This window comes from Sorex fumeus, unplaced genomic scaffold, assembly GCF_029834395.1.
Source record: "Sorex fumeus unplaced genomic scaffold, SorFum_2.1 ptg000018l, whole genome shotgun sequence".
Taxonomy (NCBI): Eukaryota; Metazoa; Chordata; class Mammalia; order Eulipotyphla; family Soricidae; genus Sorex; species Sorex fumeus.
Window position 1 is genome coordinate 13,611,436 of NW_026606075.1, and position 23,851 is coordinate 13,635,286.

The window sequence follows — 23,851 nt, forward strand, 5'->3', positions numbered from 1 at the left end:
TGTTTAAAGGTATGAGTCTCCTAAATTCTGGAACTGTGTAAATAAAACAATTTATATCAGTGATAATGGCAGGCAAGGCCCACTTATTAAATTAATTGCCAGGGTTTTCACAACGAGCTCGTTTTTAGCTTTATTATATTTCTGACATACATTTCATCTCCTTTTGTCCTTGGGGAAGGATCTTAAAGTAGGACTAGAAGCATTAATGTAGAGTGTTCAGCGGCCGTGGTCATTGGGAAAATTGATATATTTCCCTAGTTATTTCTGCTCTGTGCAGCCTGAAGCTCTTCCATGAGTGATACTTAAGAGAAACTTTCTTAATTTGTATGACACCATACATTTTTTCCCTTCATGTAATGATTATTGTTAAAAGGTAAAGGAAACACGACCTGTTAGAAGTCGCTCATCATTCGCTTTACAAAATAAGGTCTTCCTGATGTATGTCAAAGCTTGAATCATTTGATAGCTCCACTCTATGATCTGATTTTCAATTTATGCCTTATAACTAAAGCAGCCGTACCACTAAATAGGTCAGGTTTCTGGGACCACTCTGTATCCCGTACTTCATCCATAGTTCCACATTTCATCACTATAACATTTCATCACTGGAAATAATGTAAAAGTATGTTCCCAGCATTTTGTAGGAGAAGCAAATGGCAGTTCTAGGGGGTTAAATCATCACTTAGCGTCTAAGATGTACCAAGCTGGAATTTAGACCCTGAGTTCCCTAATTCTAAAATCCTTTCAGTTTCCCTTCTCCGTGTGGTATTTTTTCCTTTCTCTACATAAGAAATACTATGTAAACATGACAAAGGATTAAGGCTGTTTATTTGCTTCCATACAAGCAAATTAGAAAAAATGTTCTTAATGGTAACCATTAAAAATAGTGACTGAAGAAAATACCTCGTCTGAAAGATCAAAATCTCACTTAACTGAGATCCTCATCTGATAGATACTAAATCCCCCTGTAGACCTGGCACTGGGTTGAATCAAAGGAGAAGTTTTACACAGCTGTCTTGGACTGCATTCCTTGAAGAAGGCTGTCAAACCTGTGATTGCAACTGGAACAAACACTACTAATAAAGACCTTGGGCCATGAGACCTTGTAGATTTAATACGACTGGAGAGATTTGGAAGGCTTTCTGAGGAGGTGAAACTGGAGTTGGATTAGAAGGAAAGGGTAGACGTTAAGGAAACATAGAAGGGAACAAGACATTCCAAGCAAAGGCCCTGTGGTAGGAAGAAGCAAGCAGGTGTGAGAAACTGAAAGACCGCTGTTATTTACTATTTCAATGTGTTGTATTATTGAATCCTGAAGATGACTTAAAATTCACCTATTGGCATCAAATTGAACTGTTTGAGAAGATAACTCTGTGTCTCACATGATGAAGCATTTCTTCAGTGGAATGAGTGGCTATTCCTTTATTACCCTTATGGTGAATCTTGGCTTGCAAATCAGCTGTGCTTATAGGTAAAGCTATAAAAAGGTTTGTATTTATATAAATATAACATTCTCTACAATTCATCGCAAACTTAAAGAAAGTAGGGAAACTTTTAGGACCAAGGATATGTTCTTTAGTATTACATATCATATTGTCAAGTATCAGTAAGCATAATTATTTATTTTACTATTTCTTTTCAAGTTCAGAATGCCTGCTAAGGTCAAGGTTCATCTTGTTCCTTTTAAGCAAGATGTGATTCCTTGCCTTTTCTCTCTTTAAACAGAAAAAACTAGAAAGTTACGTATCTCTGGATGTAGTATAATGAGTAGTTTTCCCCTTAAAATAATAATGGATCATTTACTTGTTGAATTAGTAACACCAAGCTTTCAGCAATGGGGCTAAGGGTCCCCTTTTTAAAAACTGATTATGTAAGTTATCTATCTTATATTTATTTGAAAGTATACTTTCTTTGTATATAATACAGTATACTTGGTTTTCAGCCTTGAGTTTTTACAAAACATATGAAGATGCTGGAGCTGGTGAAAATGTGAATTAACAAGAAAGTTACTTGTTAAAGTGAGTCCAAAGAAAGCCAGAACTCTTCTTTTGCAAACCTGACATCACAACTTTTAATATTTTATCTGTATTCATAGGCTGTTTTTATTTAAGTGGCTGCATTGTGCTTCTTGTAGCAAAATACATGTCTTGCAAAGATAAGTTTAGCAGAAGAGAATTAATTTCTTCCCACATCTTTTAATGTGGCATGGCAGTCTCACTGTAAGATCAAAACACATAACTGAAGGTTATGTTTAATTTCTAAATCAAAGTGTTGTGGGAAGATGATTGAAATCTGAAGATGACTCAGATCCACTTGACATGTGGTTTTCTTCCTACAGAAACATTATGGTAGACTGCCATTCCATGTTAGAGAGAACCTAATAGTAATAAGATTATAAGAAATAGTTTCACTGTAAACTGAAAGTCACTTTAGTTCTTGGTCTGAATTTCTTAAAGAGCTTGGAAAGCTTCAGTAACCTAAAATCAGTTTCCCCTACTCCATATCATTTTTGTTGGTTCATCTTTAATCCATGGGGAGGAAGAGATAATCAGTGTATTTTACCAACAAATGCTGATTTTTGACAGTCTTCATGAGAGAGTACTTTTGTTCAAAAATGTAAAGTATCCAGTAGGCTCCTTGCCTATACAAATTTCACCATTTGACTTGAAGGACACAAGAAGATCTCTGATTGCATTAACTGTGTCAGATAAGTTTGGTAAGGCCTGGTAATTGGAAGTTACAATCTCTCACCCAAGTAAGCACATTTGTTTTCTTATTTTTGTTTCTTAAGGCCACCATGCAAACTATCTCAAGCTGACGTGGGGTTTTTTCAGGTGTTTGAAAAACAGAAATCAGAAATTTTGCCCCTGTCTGGATTTCGCTCATTGCCCCTTATCTGAACTTCTCAAGGCCTCTGTGTGTGGGGTGCACAGCGCAGCATACTCAGACAGTTCTGCTCAGAGAAGGAAGTGGAGAGTTTTGGTTCCCATTTTGCACTTCTGGAACAGTTTAGGGAAGGAAGCACCTTTACACCTTTTATTGTTCGTGGTTGCTGACATCATATCCTTCCCTGACCAGTCTGTGCGTGTTTCCTGCCATTCTGTCAAGATCTTCTGTGTTTCTGGGAGGGATTTGAAGGAGGGAGGGAGAGAGGGAGGGAGGGAGAGAACAAGACAGAATAAGGGAGGGAAGGTGGGGGGAGGTGTGCATTACTCAAGGGAACTTGTTTGTAAATGAGAGAGCAGAGAGCAGGGGGGAAGAATGATCTTTAGCATCTGTCCACAAGAAATTCTGCTCTGCTTGGGTCTCAAACCACTTTGCCCTTCATCACTCTGCTTATGCCAAACTAAAAATGAACAGAAGCCTGCCTGAATGAAGTTCCCCTTTTTAGTAAGCAGCCTGATTTTATTTTCTTACATTTAGGTTGGCAAAAAAGGGCGGGGCGGGGGGGGGGAGGGTGGTCAGGGGCAGTGGGAGTAGAAGATTGTAATTCTATAGAATGTAACTATGGGAGAACATTTCTTTCTCTTTTATTTTTAATTACCGATTGTTTATATAGAACTCTGTCATTTTCCAAGAATGCTACTTTCATGTGGAAAGAAGTAGCAGCAAGGCTGCTGGAATTATTTTAAGCTTATGGTTGATTGTACATAATGAAAGTTCTCAGTATAATTTGAAATTCTACTACAAGTCGTTGTGTTGTTATAATTTTTTCTTCATATGACATCTCACTGTTTTATATATTATAAATTGTTCTATAACCTCTTTTTGAGTTTTCCAGGGTCTCTGAGGAATTAATGTTTGCAACTGAGCTTACAATACAGTATTAGCATAAAAATCAAGTTAGATAAATGGTTATGCTAAGACAACAGCCATTGGACAATTGTTGACCTTCCAAGTTCTTGAATTCTGACTAAGAGCCTTAAAATGTGGTGACCCATGATCAAGTGCTCTCTGCCACATGTTTCATGACACATTTTACTTCATAAAAACAGTTCCTCAGTCTCATCTTGACAGAGCATTCTGTAGAGTTACTTTATACTACCAAACATTGCATTTCTAAAATGTGCAAAGCAACATTCCAAGAAATACTTGTTTTTACAGAAGATAGATAAGAGTTGAATTTTATTGAAATTTACTTTTTTCTTTTAAAAAGAATATACGTGTGTGTGTGTGTGTGTGTGTGTGTGTGTGTGTGTGTGTGTGTGTGTGTGTGTGAAATTCCTAAAAGACTTTATCCGGCAAATATTTCCCATCAGGTTTTTAGTGGGTAAAAAAAATCCTAGCTCTCTGCTCTTTTCAAATACTGTCTTTCATTTCCAAGTTGTGTAATATGGGGTAGTGATGTGGAGAAACTTCTAAGATTGGTTCATCAAGAACTCTCTTCCTTTCTGAGGAGACTTCTCTGGGAATGCTTCTCTACTGGTGTGATAGTTTGTTTTTCTGAAATTGGCATCTGTAGAAGTTTTCATTGTCCCACCTTGTCACCACACTCTAATCTCTTCACCCTGACCTTCCACCTTAAACTGAGTAAGCTCTTAGGCAGGCGTAGTCCTGTAAGCCGATAGTGCCACTGGCCTCAGCTAAATGAAAGCAAAGGAAATTGTCCCACATGCAGTTGCTGTCGATTCATGGGTTGGCTTCTCTGTGACAGAGGAAGGCTGTTTGTCTCTTTGGGGTCTTGCACATGCATGAGAAATGCCATTCTAATGTGCCGCATGCTCCTAAGGTAAGGCCGACTATAGGAAACAGGAACGTTCCCCAGTTGAGTGATATTTAAGACCATTTCTAAAAATAGAGAATATTTGGCAACAGAGCTATATGATGTAATTGTGCTTTGTGGATTTTTTTTATGTCTTAATGTGATTTTAGTTTATCTTATAGCTATTTTTTTAGTGTATAATTGTCAAATGTATGTTATGTATATACTGAAACTTTTTAACTACTTCCAATATTTAAAAATGCCCCTCAAGGAATAGTTTTTGATGAGTATTGTGTGGTCTTGATGTTCCCCAATGTATGTATTCTCAGAGATTGTACTGAGCTGCAGATTAGTAGAAAGGCAGTGGGCAAAAGAGAATGGATGGGTTTAGTATTTAAGCACTGCTTAATCCACCAGAACTAATTATATCATAATAGGTTCTACAATTAGATAATCAGAGAAAACTTAAATTAAAAAAATTTACTCAAGGTGATAAGGAATTTAGAAATTAAATTAAGGAAATCAAAAGGCAGCTGATGCTCAGGCTAAGTGTATAACAGCTTTCCTGTTCCAATAACTTTGAATTGGAGCCAAATAATCTATTAAATAGCCAGGACATTGGCTTAGCGTTACATAATACATGTGGGAATTTATCAGGTCTGTTGTCAGACACCAGTTAAAATAAACAGGGAAATTCTTAACAGTGTGTAAAGCAGTTGCATTCTTTGACGTCAGACAGGCTAGAATAATTGAAGCTCTTTCTTGCAAATGAAGAAGCCTTGTGGATTGCTTTCTGCTTCTACATTTCATAGCAAAAATTCATTCATTGCATTCTAAAAAATTTGGATATAACCTAAAGCCAAGTAAAATACGTATTTTTAATATTCTAGGTTTCTTGGTTTATCTTGTTATTGATTATTTCTTTGATTTTAATTGATAACCTAAAGGTTTTCAGTAATACAGTAAGCTTCTGTAATTTTGAATCTTACTGCCTAAAGAGATATTTGTCTTCTTAAAATATTTAAATTTAGAGGACTGATGACTTATTATAAAAAGTATAGTTATAAATGATATCATTTTTGGTACCATTTCTTTCTATGAGTGATTATCTTTTTTTTTTCTTGTATTCAAGATATAGCTTAAGGGCTTTCAAAAGGAAAAGATCTCAGTGAAGATAGCGGCTTGTTATGTAAGATTAAATACCCCATATTATTTTTACAGTGTTCAGATAGCAGTGACTTTTTCAAAATAAGATTAAAGGATTTAGATTTAAATTAGTTGACATTTACATATATCAAATAGCACTTTCATAATCGTCCATCCTATTTGCATAACGAGGGACGTTATCACCTCTGCTGTCAAAACATGAGATTGTTTTCCCTTCAGAAATGAATTAGCTGTCCTACTTAGCATACACAGGTACATAAAGGTTCATTAACTCTCTGATTTAGGTAATTTTTCATAACAGAAGGGTGAAATAGTCACCTAATTTCATTAAAAAATATGAAGAAACTCTGTAAAAGATGCATTTTCAGCATTGGGCTCTAAGCATAGTTTTTATCATGTAAATGACTTGTTAAATTACTTATGAGATTATTTTAATTATAAAAACAAACCATTCCTATTCATTTTGATCCTGATGTACTTTTAATACTTACCCTCATTCATTTTGGTGGCTTACTTCTTTATAGTTCATTTTCTTTTTAAAATTAGGATGTTATAGCGCTCAGGAACCTGGATGCGATTTAATTTTTCTTTTTGGTTTAGCAGGAACGAATGCAGGAATTTGAGAACTGAGCAGTGCAAGTGCTGAAGAAGGAGACTTGTTTGGAGGAAAGAGGAAAGAGAAAGAAAAGGAAGGAAAAAATACATAATTTCAGGGACGAGAGAGAGAAGAAAAACGGGGACTATGGGGAGAAAAAAGATTCAGATTACGAGGATTATGGATGAACGTAACAGACAGGTGAGTGGGTAAACTCGTTTTCTTTCATTATTTACATAAACATTTACAGTTTCCCCAGATAGATTACATATGCAAAAAACATTTGAAACTTCCAAACATTAAATGTGGCCAGTTTATGTGTTAATAGTTTCTTATATGTAAAACTAAGAAAGCTCCTTAAGAATCTGTTAGAGATATAGTTTACACATTCATAATTATTCACTACTTACTTTAATATGAATTTTAAACAAGAACTATACTTGTAGCACTTGAATAGCTCAATAATTAAAAGTGGAAAGCATAACATTGCTACATTGCACGCATCATCAAACAGATATTCTTATATTCATAGAAGCCATAGGCCTTTTGCAGATATCCATTTCAAGGTGTATAATACAAACCCAATAACTTGTATTAAAAATTATCTTTATTCTATTTACAGAAGAAGAGATTTTGAAATATGCCCAAATACTTAATTACTTAATACAGAGTTGACAAGAATAACAAAGATCCTGCTCCCCCCCCCCCCCCGCACACACACAGAATACTAGTAACTTCAAACTTTAGGCAAGAACTATTGGTTAATTCTTTTTATTTAACTAACTCCTAGATTTTATGAACATGGAGACAGATGATTTTATAATTTTTTAGAACACCATTGATTCCAACTGAATGATGCAATCTGTACCTCCAAATGCTCTGTTCGTCAGTAAATATGATATCTGTGATTTGACTCTATTTTTCTTCACACTTTAGTCAGCTCTTGTAAAGATGTTTTGGTACTTTGTATGCATTCTAATGTACTGTATCAAGTATTGGTTCTCTGGGAAATTTATAATGCTGCCAGATCCCAACTATTGATAGTGGAGACTTGCAAAGCAGGCAAGAGATATTTATCTCTTGCATGTTTATACTGGAGAACAGTGAAGGAACAGCCTTAGAGATGTTCATTAGACTAATTTCCCCCAAATAAAAAACTGTCTCCCCTAAAATTCCCTTCTGTACTTTCTTAGACCTACAAGTAAGTCCAGAACTGGCTTGCTTTTTTAAATTTAATGTTGCTAGGTGTATAAAATATAAGGAAGAAATGCCATTGTGCCAATACGAAGTAAATAACATTTTTTTTTTAGACTTTACTCTTTTAAATGTTTTTTTAAGCCTTTAAGTTATTATGTCTAAGGTTTGTATGTATGACTAAGTTGTTAAGGTCATGTACAACTTGAGCTTTGAGGGCCAAAACTGAACTGAAGGATGAATGGTTATAATATTTGGTGGGTTCCTTTAGTGTTTTCCTAAGTGTTGTTTATTGAAATGGGTGAAGTCAAAAAAAGAAATAAAAGGTAGTAACTCTGTCAACATAAATCCACAGTATATTTTGAATTGGTTTATAACTAGAAATTAATATTGAAATATTGAGCATGGTGTACCACTGACTGTTTAAATTCTAGTTTTTTCAAATACAATCTATTTTGGATGTAGCAAAAGTTATATGAATTAGCACCTGTACCTCATTAGTAATACCAAATAATTTTTAAGTTCATATAATTCATTGTATCCTCCCTTTGCTTGCAAAGAGAGAAGAAAATTTTTTGCAGGTTCAATTCATGACCTTTATTATACTATATTATAGTGCTTGTGCTATCTCTCCGGCCCCTGTTAAGCTGTGTTCACATGTGGAAAATAAATATGTTAATTGTTTAGTCAAAATAACTTTGGAAGTCAAAATAAGAAAACTTATTTAAATTCAATTTGGTTTATCTTATTTTTCTTTAATTCTGAAGATGAATTCCTTTATTTTAATCTCTAGAAATTAAGTATCTCTTTATTCCTTTCTCTCATCTTTAGTAGATACAATAGACCTTTTAACTTGCTGCCCTTAAACAGAATGGGTAAAATTGAAAACCATCATGTTTTAAAATGTATTTTAGTTTCTTGAAGTGGCTAGCGACAATTCTTAAACAGCCATCTTAGGTATACATGCTGGTCATACGCACCTCTCAGCTTCTATGAGAATGGTCATAAGGCGCTGATGAAAGAACCTATAAAATAGAGCTGACTTCTAATAATCAATACTTGCAGGTCTACAAGAATAAAGAACAGAGACAGCAGTGCTCTGGGCTTCTTTCATTTATTTCTATTTGTTTGTTTGGGCTGGAGGGGGTAAAACCTGATGACACGGATGACTTTTTTCAGGCGCTCTGCTCAGGGATCATTTCTGGCAGTGCTCAGGGGACTATCTGCAGTGCTGGAAATCGAGCCCCGGTCTGCTTCAGGACATCTACCTTAACCCGTGTGCTATCTCTCCAGCACCTATTAAGCTGTGTTCACATGTGGAAAATAAATATGTTAGTTGTTTAGTCTTTTTGAAGCTTGCCCCCACCACCCCATGTCGACTTCCAAATAGAATCCCACCCAATGGCTCACTGGCATCTTTCCTAAAAGTAGTAAAACACTGGTCTACCGTTGCAGGTTATTTATACAGATAAAAGGGTAGGTTTTTACCAGCCAAAGAAATACTGACTTCAAGTGGGAAATAATATATTTCAGAGTTAATGTGATAAGCTGCAGATCGTTAAGACATAAGACCCTTGTTTACCGAGTAGCCATCTATTCCCATTGAAGTTTTCCCTTACTGAATCATCCCTAATGGTAGGGAATAGCTGAAATTCAGAAACTCCAACTGCGTAGAAAGTAGTTTAGGGGAATATAAAAATTAATAGCTTGTTTTATTTTCTTAAGTTTCCCGAGTTCCAAGTTTATGAAAACTATTCATTTCTCAACTTGTAACCCACACAAGATGGATTTCTTAAGCTAGTATGTAAAAATAAATAAAATCATGAATTGTGGGTTTGTTTTACAGAAATTTTTAGATAACTTAATAAAAGTGCTACATGTAACAAGATCTACAGATATTCTTCTATTTGGTCCTTGGAAATCTCATTTACCGATAAATAGCTTATTTATTTCTTAAATCACCAGACATAGTTGATTATAATATACGTGTCTATCATTAAGTTTTCAGGCATAATAAAGAGCTAATACTATTGCTCACTGTCTGCCACTGAAGTCAGCAAACGTTTTTCAATACAAGACCAGAGAGTAAATATTTTTAGCTTTATAATCTCTGTTTCAGCTTCTCCCCTCTGCCTAGTCTGTGTAGTGCGTGTGGTGGCGGTGGAGATGGGGCTTCTCCTACCACACACAGTGCTTACGGCACCCCAGGGCCAACTAGACCAAATACTTCATTGTTAGAGACACCTAACATTGAAACAACTAGCAACTAGCAACCAACTAGCCGTGCTGCAATATTTCTCCAGCTAGGCCAGAAGGTTCAGTGCTAGGGTTCAGAGATTGTGTGGTGTTGCTCAAACTCTCAGAAGTGATGGGTACGAGGGCCACACCTGATAATGATCAGGGAATCAGGTAGTTCTCGGTCCAACATAGAACTCAGTGCATGTAAGTCACTTGCCTCTGATCCCAAACTTACTTCCCTAGCCTACAGCCCTAGCCTTAAAATTGTTAAGAACAATGCCACATAGGTCACTCAGTGGGCAAGTACTGAAGCTTACATGAGGGAGGCCCAAGTTCTTCCCCTACTCCCTTTGGCCCCCATAGCATATGTGAGAGTCACCCCTGAACATTGAGCCTCAAGTAGTTCTTGAGCACCACCAGGTGTGGCCCACAAACAAGTCAACAAAAAAGAATCCAAGAACATTTTGAATAAATTTATTGTCTCTGTTTAAAATTTTACTATCAGGAGCCAGAGTGATGGTATAGGATGTGAGGCATATGGCCTACTGGGTTCAAACCCTGACATTCCATATGGCCCCAGAACACCACCAGAAATAATTCCTGAGTGCGGAGCAAGGAGGAACCCTTGGGCATCACTGGATGTCACCCCAAGACAAAAAATAAATAAAAATAAAATTTTACTATTAATACTGGGGAGGGAAGGCTACAGCCTATGGATCAACTTTTGGATCTCTGGGTAGAATAAAGCCCACGTAAATATGAAAATACATGACAAAAAATTTTTATATGTGCTCTGAATAAAACCCTTAAAATGTTAGTAGAAGATAATGACAGTAGGTACTTTTTTTAAAAATTGAAGATCCTCCTTTTTCTAAGGAAATTGTAGAAGGAGCTAAAGATGTTAAGAGTTAAGACATGCAGAATGAAAGGTATTTGCAAAGTTCCTTCAAAAAAGAAAGAGCTTGCCAAGGAGCTCAGGAAAACCCATGGACTTAACCTGGGGACTGACTTGAGAGAGATGAGAGATGTGATTAGACTGTAAGCAGGACCCAGATCATGCAAAGCTTTGAAACCAGACAGTTAATCCTACAAGGTAGCAAGACTTGAGCTTTAAATCTCTCAGACTTAAACAAAACAAAACATACTTTTCTCGAATATGTCATCGTACATCCGGCATAATATACTGGCAATGAGTATGGCTTTTAGAGGCCGACAGAGATTGTTCTTGTTCTAATTCTCCCACCTCCTAGCTTTATGACTCTCCAGCAAGTTAATAAAAATCCTCTGTGCTTGAGCAGTGTTCTCATTAATAAGATAGAGTTAAAATTCATACATGTGCCATCAGATCTTTGAGGTCATCAAATAAGGAGATGAATACAAAGTACCTACTACTCTCTGTAATATGAATTGTGTACCTTTATCTACAAGCTGATCCTATTAAGATTCAGTCTCTTTGAACCATTCGTTGTTACAATAAGTATCAAACCTCCTATGTTGTAGAACATACTCGAAGATTTATTTCAAGAAGGTTTTACCTCAAAAGGCTAATCTGGAGATGGAAGTAAAAGTGGAACAGAGTAGAGCATGGAGCACAAACGAGCCGTCAGATGTTAACAAGCACAAATCCTATCAGAGAAGGACTGGCGGGTGGCTGAGGATAGCTTACAGACAGGAAGGAAAAAGCACATTTTACAGAGCAGATTTCTGCAAGGACAAGGATGGAGAGAGAGTTTCCAAAACTTGATGCTGTGGCACTTACTACTAAGTGTATGCTGCAGGCCAAACTATTTTGGAAACTATTTTACCTCTCATTGTTTTTATCACTTAACAGCTTATTCTGGTTCTAGAATTTTAGTCTCTTCTTCTGTGTTTTTATTTTATTTTTACTTATTAAATGCCATCATCTATCAAGCAGTATTCTTTTCATCCTCAGTTGTTACCAGTTTTTGCTATTATCCTGAACTTTCCATATTTTAAAATGATTTTCTTCTGTGACTTATTTTATAGGAATGTATCTCTTTCTTACATAAGAAATAGATTTTCTTTTAAAAAGTTGGGCATGGCTAACCTAAACTTGTTTACTTAAATTCTTGTATTTAAATTCTTCAACTCCTTACTCTGAAAAAGTGGAAAGGTAAAGCCAAATTGTCTGATTTGCTGTCAAAAGGCAGAAGTTTGAATAACTATGAAAGAGAAAATGTGTGTAAAATAATACAGTTAGGATCTGAAAGAGTAAGTTATGGGGAAAAGAGTTTTTAATATCTTCTATTTTTCCATAAGATCTGCCACACTAATTCTGTTTGCCAGCAAACAAAACTTCTTGTGATTCTCAGTGCAATAACTGGAGCAAAAATCAAAGACAATTAGCAACATTCTCCTCTTATAGAACAGAAGGATCCCCTTAGGACTAAATAGAATTCAGAGTTAATAACTGTTAAAATTTATAAAATTTTTCTTTTTCATGTTCCTATTTCAGTTTGCACAATTTTCAGTTATTCTAAATGGACTCAGAAACATGTTCAGTATACATGCAACTCCTAACAATTTCTACATGCTGTGTTTCAAAAACAAAATCTTACATTTTAAAAATATTAAACCAAAAAAGTAAAAATGATTTACGTATTAATTTTCTCAAATGAATCACTAAGTGAACAAACTAATTGCAAAGCTTGGGAGATACAAACTACTAACCTGAAACAAAATTTGTTACGATTGAGATAGATTCACTCCTTAAATTTAAGAAACCTGCACCAGAGCACAGTATAGCTGGTATGATGTTTACCTTGCATGCTGCCAACCTGGGTTCAATCCCCAGCATCCTGAGTTCAGAGCCAAGAGTAACCCCTGAGCATCGCCGGGTGTGACCAAAAAAGCAAAAAAATAAATAAATACAATGTTAAAAGAAAGAAAAAAAAGAAAAGAAAATTTAAGAAACCTTAGTTCATAAACACAAATCAGTTGCCTCAGTAAATAATTTTGTGATGAATTCACAACCATAAACTAAAGATAGCATTAATACAATAACTCTCCATTCTCTGTCATTACACAAAATAACACCTTTAAACTTGGTAGTTGCTTGTGTGTATATCAAGGTATTACTTAATAGGAATTTATATTTTAGGTTCTGTAGAATAGTTATCTATATTAGTCAATGAATATATGAAATGTTCACTGCAGAGGAATAGAGGAATAAAATTTCAGAGTCAGAGAAATAAAAGTTCAATTGCTGTAAAACTATTGGTTTTTCTATCTTCAAAGTCCTTATAACTCTCTAAAAACCTTATAATGGTGATTAGAATGCCTTTTATTTCTCATTGTAATTTCATAATGCTAGTTGACTGTCTTCCCTAAATTTTGCATATAATTTTTATTATTTTCATTCATATAAATGAAGTTAGGGTATATCATTAGTAATATATTAAGACTTATTACATCTTGAAATTGAATTATATGATGTATTGATGCATACTGTGGACACCTACTTAAAGGTTCTCCATATGTAAGTTAAATTATTTCTTTATTAATCTTAAAAATCACTAAGGGAAAATTTCTTGTTCAGGGAGTTGTAATTACAGATGACTGAAGGGACTAACAAAGAAAACTGGAAGGGTCAGATGATAGAAGATACACTTTCAAAGTTTCCGACTAGAGAACACAATATCCAGAGTGCTCGGGTGTATGTTCAATAGCTAAGATCTCCAACTACTCAGTTCTATTCCATTGCTAGCAATCTGAAAGCAGGCACCAAAAGATCTCCCTTCTGTGTAGTTGAATCCTAGTGTTAATTGAATGGTATGGGATACTTTATGTTTGTTTCCACAAGGTCTGTTCCTTTAGTAACAGGTGTTGTCTCGACTGCCATCAAACTCTTATTAACTTTTCCGTTGGTAAGAAATCCAAAGAGACCAGAATCCTCTTAAGTTAAAAGGTAATCTCTCCTTCCCTGAGGAAGCTCTCCCTTTATCTCTGAAATAGTTCTTCAAAAAAAAAAAGAAAGAGAGGAAGAGAGAGAAAAGGGGAAAAAAGAAAGAGAGACAGGAAAGAGAAAGAAAGAAAGAAAGAAAGAAAGAAAGAAAGAAAGAAAGAAAGAAAGAAAGAAAGAAAGAAAGAAAGAAAGAGAGAAAGAGAGAAAGAGAGAGAGGTCTGGAGCGATATCATAGTGGGTTGAGTGTTTCCTTCGCATGCAGTGGACCCGCATTTGATTCCCAGCATCCTATATGGTCCCCTGAGCACCTCCAGGAGTAATTCCTGAGTGCATGAGCCAGAACAATCACTGTGCATCGCCAAGTGTGACCCCAAAAGCAAAAAAGTAAATAAATAAATACAAAGAAAAGAAAAAGAAAGAAAGAAGCTCTTCTTGGAACTTGAGGGTTTCAAGGTTTTATGTTGTTTCAGGTTTAATTGATGCCTTTCAGAGAATTTCCATTTGAAAATATGAATATGGAAAAATTCAGTGCTTTTCTCCACTATCTCTATCATTTTGTGTAAAAAATGATAGCAAATGGCCTGGTTCACCTTTATGAGTGCTTATGAACTCATCTGGTTGCCTTGGGTCACCTCTTGCTTTGCAAATGCACAGACTGTGTTTGACATTGCATTACAGAGAAACCAACACTAAAAATATTAGCATTATAAGTAGACCACATAAACCAGAAGCTTCTTCCAAACTGTAGATTAAAGAACATGTCGTTAATAGTTTGAAAAGCCATATCCTTTGCAGTCTAGACTTCCTTTGACACCATAATTTATTCACCTAAGATGTGCTTTAAAAACTTAGTTCGGAGAAAATATTTTTAAAGTTTAAATCCTGACGTATTCTTGTTGAAGACAATTTGAAAACTATTTTCCTAACAATAAAGCTTTGGTTAAAAAAAGAAAGGGTTGCATTAGGAAATGAAATTCCATAATGCGGACTTTGCATTTGTGCTTGTTGCATTTTGTACCTCTAATATGAGAATCACTTTAAATGTTTAGAAATTTGGCTTTTAATTTTAAGTTGGAACAGTTTAGCTAAAGGAATCATTCACTAACATTTAAATAACATTTCAACAAATGAAACTGTTTGGAAACTACAACGGAGACAGCCTCCTGCCTTCTGTCTAGCGAGGATTGATTTGGAAGGCCCTCAGGGAGAAAATATTGGAGTTGGGAGGTAAAACTGAAGCCATTGTGGAAAGGAAGAAGTTACACTCTTCCTGTTATGACAGGAAACATAGAAAAATGTGCTTCCTGAGCATTTGCTCAGCAGGGAATGAAGCTGTCTTTGACCTTTACCTTAGGTACATTTGGGCTTTGTTAAGCTAGTAAACATGTTTTTGCCCCCAAAGTGTTAATCTGGTTTACTTGATTTTTTATATATATGTTCCATATATTTTACACACATGAGGAATAGACCAGCAGAGTTTCTGTGTACATGTGCAGATTGGATTTAAAATATAAGGTAGGCTCTTAACAAATCAATCAGATCTAAGCAACACAGCACAGATACATTTAAAAGCAGATTCTGCTATAGTTTTAAAATAAAATCTGCACCGAATTAACATGTGTTTGCAATGCTCTGAAAGTTTCAGGACTATAACTTCATACCTCTCTTAGTCTCTATCACTCACTACAGCCTTCTTTTCATTAAATGCCAGATATTCTTAGTCTGAAAAATGTAGATCATAATAGAAATCTCTCTGATCTTAATCAATATCAATATAATTGTAGATCATACTGCTTCCTTTTTTCTCTTGTAGACAAGCTATTTCTCAGAAATTAGATAACAGAAGTTTTGAAACCAGACTGAGTTTGTTAATAGATATGGTTTATTGATATACATTATTTGTTAGTTTTTCTCAACACAGTGTGCAGTGCACAAGAGTTGAAGCTTTATCTGGGGATATTGACTTGAGTGTCAGGGTTGGTAGATGTCCAAATTCTCCACTCCTAAGACCCTTCTTTTAATCCTTTCAGCATATTCAGAATTTTAGGAAGACTGCTAAAAACCCTTTGGAAATCCTACTACACTGCAGTGAAACGGGGCTCAATTTGCTTGAGGCTAACGAGGACAATAGTCCTCTTTGCAGTAGAACACACTGCTGTCTCATCCTCGCAAGTTATGCTTGAGGGTTCCAGCACATGGTAGCAGTCTGCTTAAAAAGAGTCCCTCACTGCTCTTTAAAGAGCCTTTCATTTACCAAGGCAGGCCCCGTCATTGTATAAAAGAGCACTTGTCTAGAACACAAGTCTGCAGCGGTATTACTTCCTCCCACCGAGAGTAATCATCAAGCTTAAAGCTCGCAAGCCTTTCTAATGACAGACTGAATTAAACAAAATAAAATTGAAAAGGAATACTTTAGAACAGTTGTACCATTACTTACTGCAGGAACAAGCCAGGAGAAGAAAAAGAGCATTTAAGAGGCATTTCCCTTTTTTCAATTAGAGATGGTCGTGGCAGACTCTTGACTCCATCCCCAACCCTTTAAACACATAGGCAGACCTAGTGACTCTGGATTAGAGAGGGCATTGTATCTCTGAGCTGTCTAACTTGTCACTCACTAGCCACTTAGTTTCCGTAACCAGGAGGAAACTCTGAGATTGTCTGGGCTGGGGGCAGTGGGACTGGGGGTGGGGAGACGTGAGGGGGTAGAGAAATCTAAAATATTTACATAGGATGCGGGTTCTGTTAATCAAATCTCTTAAGAAAGAACTGGAAAAAACTTTGAAAAGAGAATTAGCTGAATATATTAACCCAAACACATTCTAAAGCAAAACAAAATTAATGATACTCTATTACTGCATTATGAGTTAAATGAATAAAAATATTCTCCATTCTTTGAGTGTACTGAGGTTCACTTAAGATCAAACAAGGAAATGTTCTGATGTGTGGAGGAAGTATTGGAACCGATAAATTAAAACTAGTGTTACTGGGGCTGGATTGATAGCATAGCGGGTAGAGTGTTTGCCTTGCACATAGCTGACCTGGGTTTGATTCCCAGCATCCCATATGGTCCCCTGAGCACTGCCAGGAGTAACTCCTGAGTGAGAGACAGGAGTATCCCATGTGCATCTCCAGGAGTGACCCAAAAAGCAAATAAATAAATAAACTAGTGTTACTTACTTCCATAGCTGTGCATCTGATGTTATCTAGAGTAAAGTCTCAATTCTTCACATAGATTTGAGAAGCAATTAAGGTCCTTTTCTTTTATTTATTCATAGCTCTTTCAGCTAAGGTATGGGGATTCTCACAGGGAAGGGAGGCAGGGAAGTTCTTCCAAGGTGACTTTATGAATGGAGCTGGGAATAGGAGAACGAACAGAGGCTGGAGATGCATTATGAAATGCCTTTTCCATTGCGTGGTAGTCAAACTAATTTTCCCTAACCTCTAGGAAATGATACAGGATTTGTGTTCTGTTTTTAGAACTTGTTATTTACATTGCCTATGTGTAAATCAGAGACTCACCTTTTAAAAAAAATTCTGGCTGTAACCAGACCTGTTTTTGATACCAGCAAAAAAATGTGTCTCATTTTGTGAAATTTAAACAAACATCCATAAATACAGAATATGGCCACTAGTGCAAGCATTTGGTTCTTACCGGCTTTAGTGCAAATGACTTGAGGTCTCAGAGCAGAATTGGCTTCAGAATCCACACAAAAGGAGCTTTGGTTTTTTGTTCAAACCTAGAAACCAACTTCTCAATTTTATTATTCTTAATATTACTTTTTCATTTTAACCTATAAAGTCATTCCTGCCATTAATGGCTGCTACATACTAGCCTGCTTATACTCATCAGGATTTCTTATGATTCTTAAAGTAATCTAACAAAGGACAATGGCTATACACTGATAAGTGAATGGTTGATGGAGTCCATGCCACACTGAATTTGAGCCCCTGAATTACAGTAATTAAAAATAGGGAAGGAAAACCAACTGGAAAGAAGTTTTAAGTGTTCTAATTTCAGTTCACTTTACAGTGAGATTTATAACCTTGGATAAGGCAATTCATGTCTTTGTTTTATGCAGTCATCTGAGAAATGGAGATGTTAAACTATACCAAGTGATAAGTGTCAGATATAGCAAGAGAACTTACTACGAAGTCAAGCTTCATAGGAAAAAGTAACTAAATAATATCAACAGTAATTTAAAATCAGAATTATAAGAAATATGATAAACTCCAAGTTCGACAATAAATCCATGCACAAAATTTGACCCAGTCCAATTTTCCTCCCATTCAGTTTAAGCAAATGTATGTTTATACTTTAAATTAAAATAAGAACAAAAAGTAGCTATGAAATTTTTCCTTCTCCATGGTAGTCTTATTAACATAGTTTGAGCTTGCAAAGAAGTTTCTTTCATCCATTTGCTTTGGATTGCATCCTTCCTTCAAACATCTATTTATGCTTTCATTCAACAAGTTCTACAACAAGCCAGCTATGATCCTGAGACTTGAGGTGACAAGTATGGACAGGTGTATTGCAGGACTTTCAAAGTATGCTTGAAGTCTAGCTGGGAGAGAACTCTAGTCTAGATACAATAATGGGAACCCAACATGTTGGGTCTAACTTGGGTTAGACTAAAAGTCTAAAATTAAAAAATCAAAAAATGAAAGACTGAAAGTCTAAGAGACTGAAAGCAATGTTTTAGAACATGTAAAATGTGACTGACTCATCAGAGTAGAGATACTGTCTGCCTTATTTCATTTGTCAACAGTCAGCAGGTAATTCACTCACTCATAAGAATGAGGTATGGAGGCTGGAGTGATAGTACAGTGGGAAGGGCATTTGCCTTGCATGAGACCGACCCAGCATCCCATATGGTCCCCTGAGCACAGTCAGGAATAATTTCTGAGCACAGAGCCTTTTACCTTTTGTTTCTCTTCTAACTCTAAAAGGAAAGTGTCCTCATTTTACTTTCAGAGGTATGGAAAATAGAGGATTAGAAGGTAATATTTTGATATTATTGAATTAAAAATATAAAACGAAGCTGTAAAAATAGTCTTGTTTTGAAACATACTAGTAATCACTAATCACCCTCTTGGCCCAAAGGTCTGTGCGAACTGAGCAGAGAACCATCACTTGGAAACCTGGAATAAAAAAATTTAAAGGTCTTTAATCAACTCCCTTCTTAATTCAAGATACCTTCTGTACCTCCCTTAATATGATACTTTATTTGACATACTCAGGTATAAGTTGTTTGTCGTTTCAAGAAATCTGGTCTCTAGAACAGTTCTCATCACTAGTCTTTTTTTTTTCTTATTTTGGGCAGTTTTATGATTTTCAACAATTTTTAATTCTGCTCTGTAGAACAAACAAAATAACTTGTTTTCCTCTTCATGTGGCCACATTTTTTTTAAACTTAGAAAGTGCTTGGTATTTCAAATTTGCCGGGGCTAGGGACTGAGCTTCCAAGTAGTGTCAGAAGACTTGGGAGAATTCCCAGAAATACTTATGAGGGTTCAAGTTTCAACTTATCAGTGCAGCTTGGGACCACCAGGGCCATACCAGAAGAGTTGGGGATGGGCATGGTGCCTGAGATCTAACTTGGGGCTCCAAGGCATATACCACCAACCCCTGAGCTATCTTCTTGGTCCTGGTATTTCACTTTTAACTTTTTATTTAAGGGATTAAACATTTCAGATACTCTAACTAGTCTCCAGGCAGAATTTTTAATCAGAATTTTTGCCATCATATAGATATTCTAGTTTTGACAGTATCTTCTTAAAATGTGATTCTCGGAATGGAATACAACACTAAAGATTTGTTAGCTCTTCAAAATGCATGGTAGCACAGTGCTCCCATTGTTCATCCATTTGCTCGAGCGTGCCCAGTAACGTCTCCATCGTGAGACTTATTGTTCCTGTGTTTGGCATATTGAATACGTCACGGGTAGCTTGCCAGGCTTTGCCGTGCTGGCTTGATTCTCTTGGTAGCCTGCCTGGCTCTCCGAGAGGGGCAGAGGAATTGAACCCAGCTCGGCCAGGCCGGCTGCACGCAAGGCAAACGCCCTACCACTGTGCTATCGCTCCATCCCAAGCTCTCCAAAATAACCTAAATAAATAAATAAATAAATAAATAAAATCAACAGGATTATTAATTCTCCCAGTATGGAGACTGAAACTTTAGATTCCTCTTCCAAAGTCTGTCACCTCATTAATGTTCCTCCAATCTGAGCCAATCTATATGATAATTGTCTTTTTAAAATATGGGCGCAGGGTGAGGGAGATAGCACAAAGGCTGGTGCATATGTGTTGCATGTAGGAGCCCTGGGTTCATTCTCCAGCATTACCTGGTCCCCTGAACACAGCCATAAATGACCACCACCCCACCACCCTCCACTCCTGAGTTGGAGATAGCCCCTAAGGACTGCTACATATGACCCAAGAATCAATCAGTAAGTTAGTAAAATTATGAATATAGATTTTAAAGCTATGTCTATTTCATTATGTTGCTTATAATACTGTTTTCTTATGTCTAGAGGAATCTGGGGATAGACGCTGCCATCTACAAGGCTATCCCTGGATTTATGTCCTAAACAGATCTAATACACATTACTTTCACATCTTCACTGAAACCAAAGATGGAATGTTACTGAGTCAGGGAAGTTACCAAATTCTGTGCCAATTGACTAAAGACTTATCCTTTCACCTACCACTGATGTATCAGTTCACATGCAAATAATTATCAAATCAGCCAGTACCAAGTCCATAAAACTTGGATGAGAGGTTCATCAAATGCTTTACCAAATGAATGTTCTTTGAAAAAAATCTGAACTCACTAGAAAGTTGAACAAATTTTCACTCGGTGAATATAGTCATGTCAAACTCTGAGATCCTCCCCTTTGATCTCTATCCTGTGATTGTAAAAATTAATTTTTATATTCAGAGTTTTCTATCCATCATGATGTGTCATCTGGACAGGTATGAAGCACTCTTTCCTCTGAACTTTTGAAATTTTTTTCCTTTTTGGGTCACACCTGGCTCTGCACTCAGGAATTACTCCTGGTGGTGCTCAGGGGACCATATGGGATGTTGTGAATCAAACCTGGGTTGGCTGCGTGCAAGGCAAATGCTGTACCCGCTGTACTATCACTCCAGCCCCTGGAAATTTTTTTCTTGAAGTCTAGAGCATAAGTGCATAAGCATTTCTCTCCGGACATTCTCTAGCTCTTCCCTTATAGACTCCCAGACAACAGTATAATTACCTTCTCTCAAAAGTCCTGTCTTTAAAACATTTTTGTAAAACAAATATATATATGTCTAAAACTTCAAATTTTGAGAAATTAAATTATAATAAAACATATGTTAAAAGAGTGTCTCAGGGCTGGAGCAACAGCATAGTGGGTAGGGCGTTTGCCTTGCATGCAGCCGACCTAGATTCGATTCCCAGTATCCCATATGGTCCCCCAAGCACCGCCAGGAGTAATTCCTGAGTGCATGAACCAGGAATAACTCCTGTGCATCACCGGGTATGACCCAAAAAGCAAAAAAAAAAGTGTCTCTTTTTTGCAGAAAATTGCATAGACAACGTCAGGCTTTAAAGGAGAGGATTTCCTTCATTACCTTATCTCCTTGTTCAGCAAATATTCATTGAATGTCCACTGTCTGAGAGGGGTCTTTGAGGAACCCAAAGCTGATAGGAGAGGCAGAATTATTAGAATAAGTCTCATAATAAGCGTTTTTAAGAAGTTCTAGAGACCCACAAGGAAAAAGGACTAACTTTTATCTGAATGTGACAATGAAAGCCTCATAGAAGAACTTGGCATTTGAATTCTGCTTTGCAGAATGATGGGAGCCTGCCAGCGGCCAGATGGGAAGGAGGAGGGACGTAATACCACAATCAGTGTTCACTGAGTACAGATAAGAAATAACCAGTATGGTGGGTTTCATTTCACATTCATCTTGAGTAGGTTAACATCTACTTTTTTTTTGGCCTTTGCTTAATCTAAAGAAGAAATTGGTTAGAAAAGCAAACTAAATTTACCCTGTTCTAGATAGATACTATTTAAGATCTTTATACACGTTGAAATAGGTCTCTTTTGCCTAACACATTTTGCATCAAATAAAGAAAATTTATTTTAGATATTCAGTATGCCAAAAACAGTAACAAGTCTCACAATGGAGACATTACTGGACCCCCTCAAGCAAATTAATGAACAATGGGAGGATAGTACACCCCGCCACACTGGGCTAGGGGGACTAATTCTGGTGGTGCTCTTGAATTGAACCTGGGGCTCCTACATGCTAAGTATGCATTCCAGCTGACTGAAGTATCTCCCCATACTCAACTGATGGTGATTTCCATGTTTCTTATATCTCTTTTTCATTTTTTTTGACTGGATAGCACAGTGGGTAGGGTGTTTGCCTTGCACATGGCCAATCCAGGTTTGATTCCTCAGGCCCTCTCGGAGAGCCTGGCAAGCTACTGAGAGTATCTCGCCCACACAGCAAAGCCTGGCAAGCTACCTGTGACATATTCGATATGCCAAAAACAGTAACAAGTCTCACAATTTGTTGTGAGATGTTGCTGGTGCCTGCTCGAGCAAAATCGATGAACAACGGGAGGACAGTGCTACAGTGCTATTTTAAGTATTAATTTATTTTAAGTATTAATTTTTAAATTTATTTTAAGTATTAAGTAAACAAGTGACTGTATTTGTTTCCAGCCACGAGGAAGAAGCATGGATATATATATATATATATATATATATATATGTGTATATATATATATTATGAGTATAGAGAGGGGGGAGAGAGGATATATATGTCTATGTATAGGTTTATTACATATGCATAGTTTTTGTCATGTATGTATGTAATAGCAACGCAGAATACTCAGTTAAAATAATTTTAATTATTTTATGCTTCTGTGGCTAGATTTACCTAATTTCTTTATAGCTGAAGTATAAGAGATCATATTTAACAAATGTCGCTGTTTTCATTTTCAAATTGCATTTTAATTTATAACTAATACATGTTAAGTTTTATATGTAATATGACTGCAGTCATCATCAACAAGACTGCAGTCATGTCTATCCTTTTGCTGGGTACAAAATATGAGGTTACTATAAAACTTAATTATGAGGTATCTTAATACAACATTATTATTACATTTGAGGCTGTTTCACGATGTACAGAAAAATTATAAAGTATTGTTCACAGAGTATTTTTGCTTTCTGGGCATAGAGCACATGTTAAGAAGCTAGAAATGAAATATTGAGTGCCCACTTTAATAATATAGGTTTAATTTCTTCTCAGTATTTCCTAATGGATATAAACACTGGGGAAGAGCACCTTTGCTTATTATAAAAAGTTTTCTATCATACCTAGGCTCAAAATATATTATTGAAATAGAAGTACGGACTTGTCCCTATTACAAATTATTGTCAGGTTATGAAAATTGTGATCATTACAAGACATTATTATATTTAAGTGTAAAAGCTCTGAATTGCAATCTTTGTCACTGAGTGACATACTTTAAACAAAAAGTAATATCCCAAGTCTCTTTAGAAATATTAATGCTTAAAAACAATTTTATCTAGCTATGAACAATGAGGAAAAGCATTATAAAATACATTTGCGTATGCTATGAAGAGTATGAGCATAATACAGAATTAAATTTAGAGCAATTAAGAGAAGATTTGAAGGTATTTTCTTAAATGCTTTAATATAGTCATCATCATTTTAGCTTGCTGTTTTAATGATAAAAATCCATATATTCTGATGCTTTTGACAGGTAATATTAAATAAGTATGCATTATCCAGCAGCCTATTTGGTTACAGAAACGTTAAGGAGTACCTAAAAGTAAACATAAATAGTAACTTTAAGGATATTTTTGTCCTGAAGTATACTTTAATGGTGAGTGTTGTAATGTGCAAAAGTTTGAGGTTTTTCATACTACAGAAACAGTACTGTATTGAGACATTCCACCTACAGTTTGTGGTCATGAAAGTCTCATTAAAAGTGGTTTTGATATAT

General features: G+C 36.0%; 1 protein-coding gene across 8 annotated transcripts in view; it reads left to right on the forward strand.

Annotated features, from left to right (window-relative positions):
• Positions 1–23,851, forward strand: part of MEF2C (myocyte enhancer factor 2C) — a 155,081-nt gene that overhangs the window by 48,444 nt on the left and 82,786 nt on the right. For 5 of the 8 annotated variants that reach the window (XM_056112392.1, XM_056112389.1, XM_056112391.1 and 2 more), the window contains exon 2: positions 6,470–6,665. In XM_056112392.1, coding sequence (XP_055968367.1) covers positions 6,612–6,665 — 54 coding nt within the window. In that variant the 5' untranslated portion in view covers positions 6,470–6,611. Of the gene's footprint in view, positions 1–4,713; positions 4,730–6,469; positions 6,666–23,851 lie in introns of those variants that run through there. The other 3 variants (XM_056112386.1, XM_056112387.1, XM_056112388.1) reach the window with 2 other exon arrangements.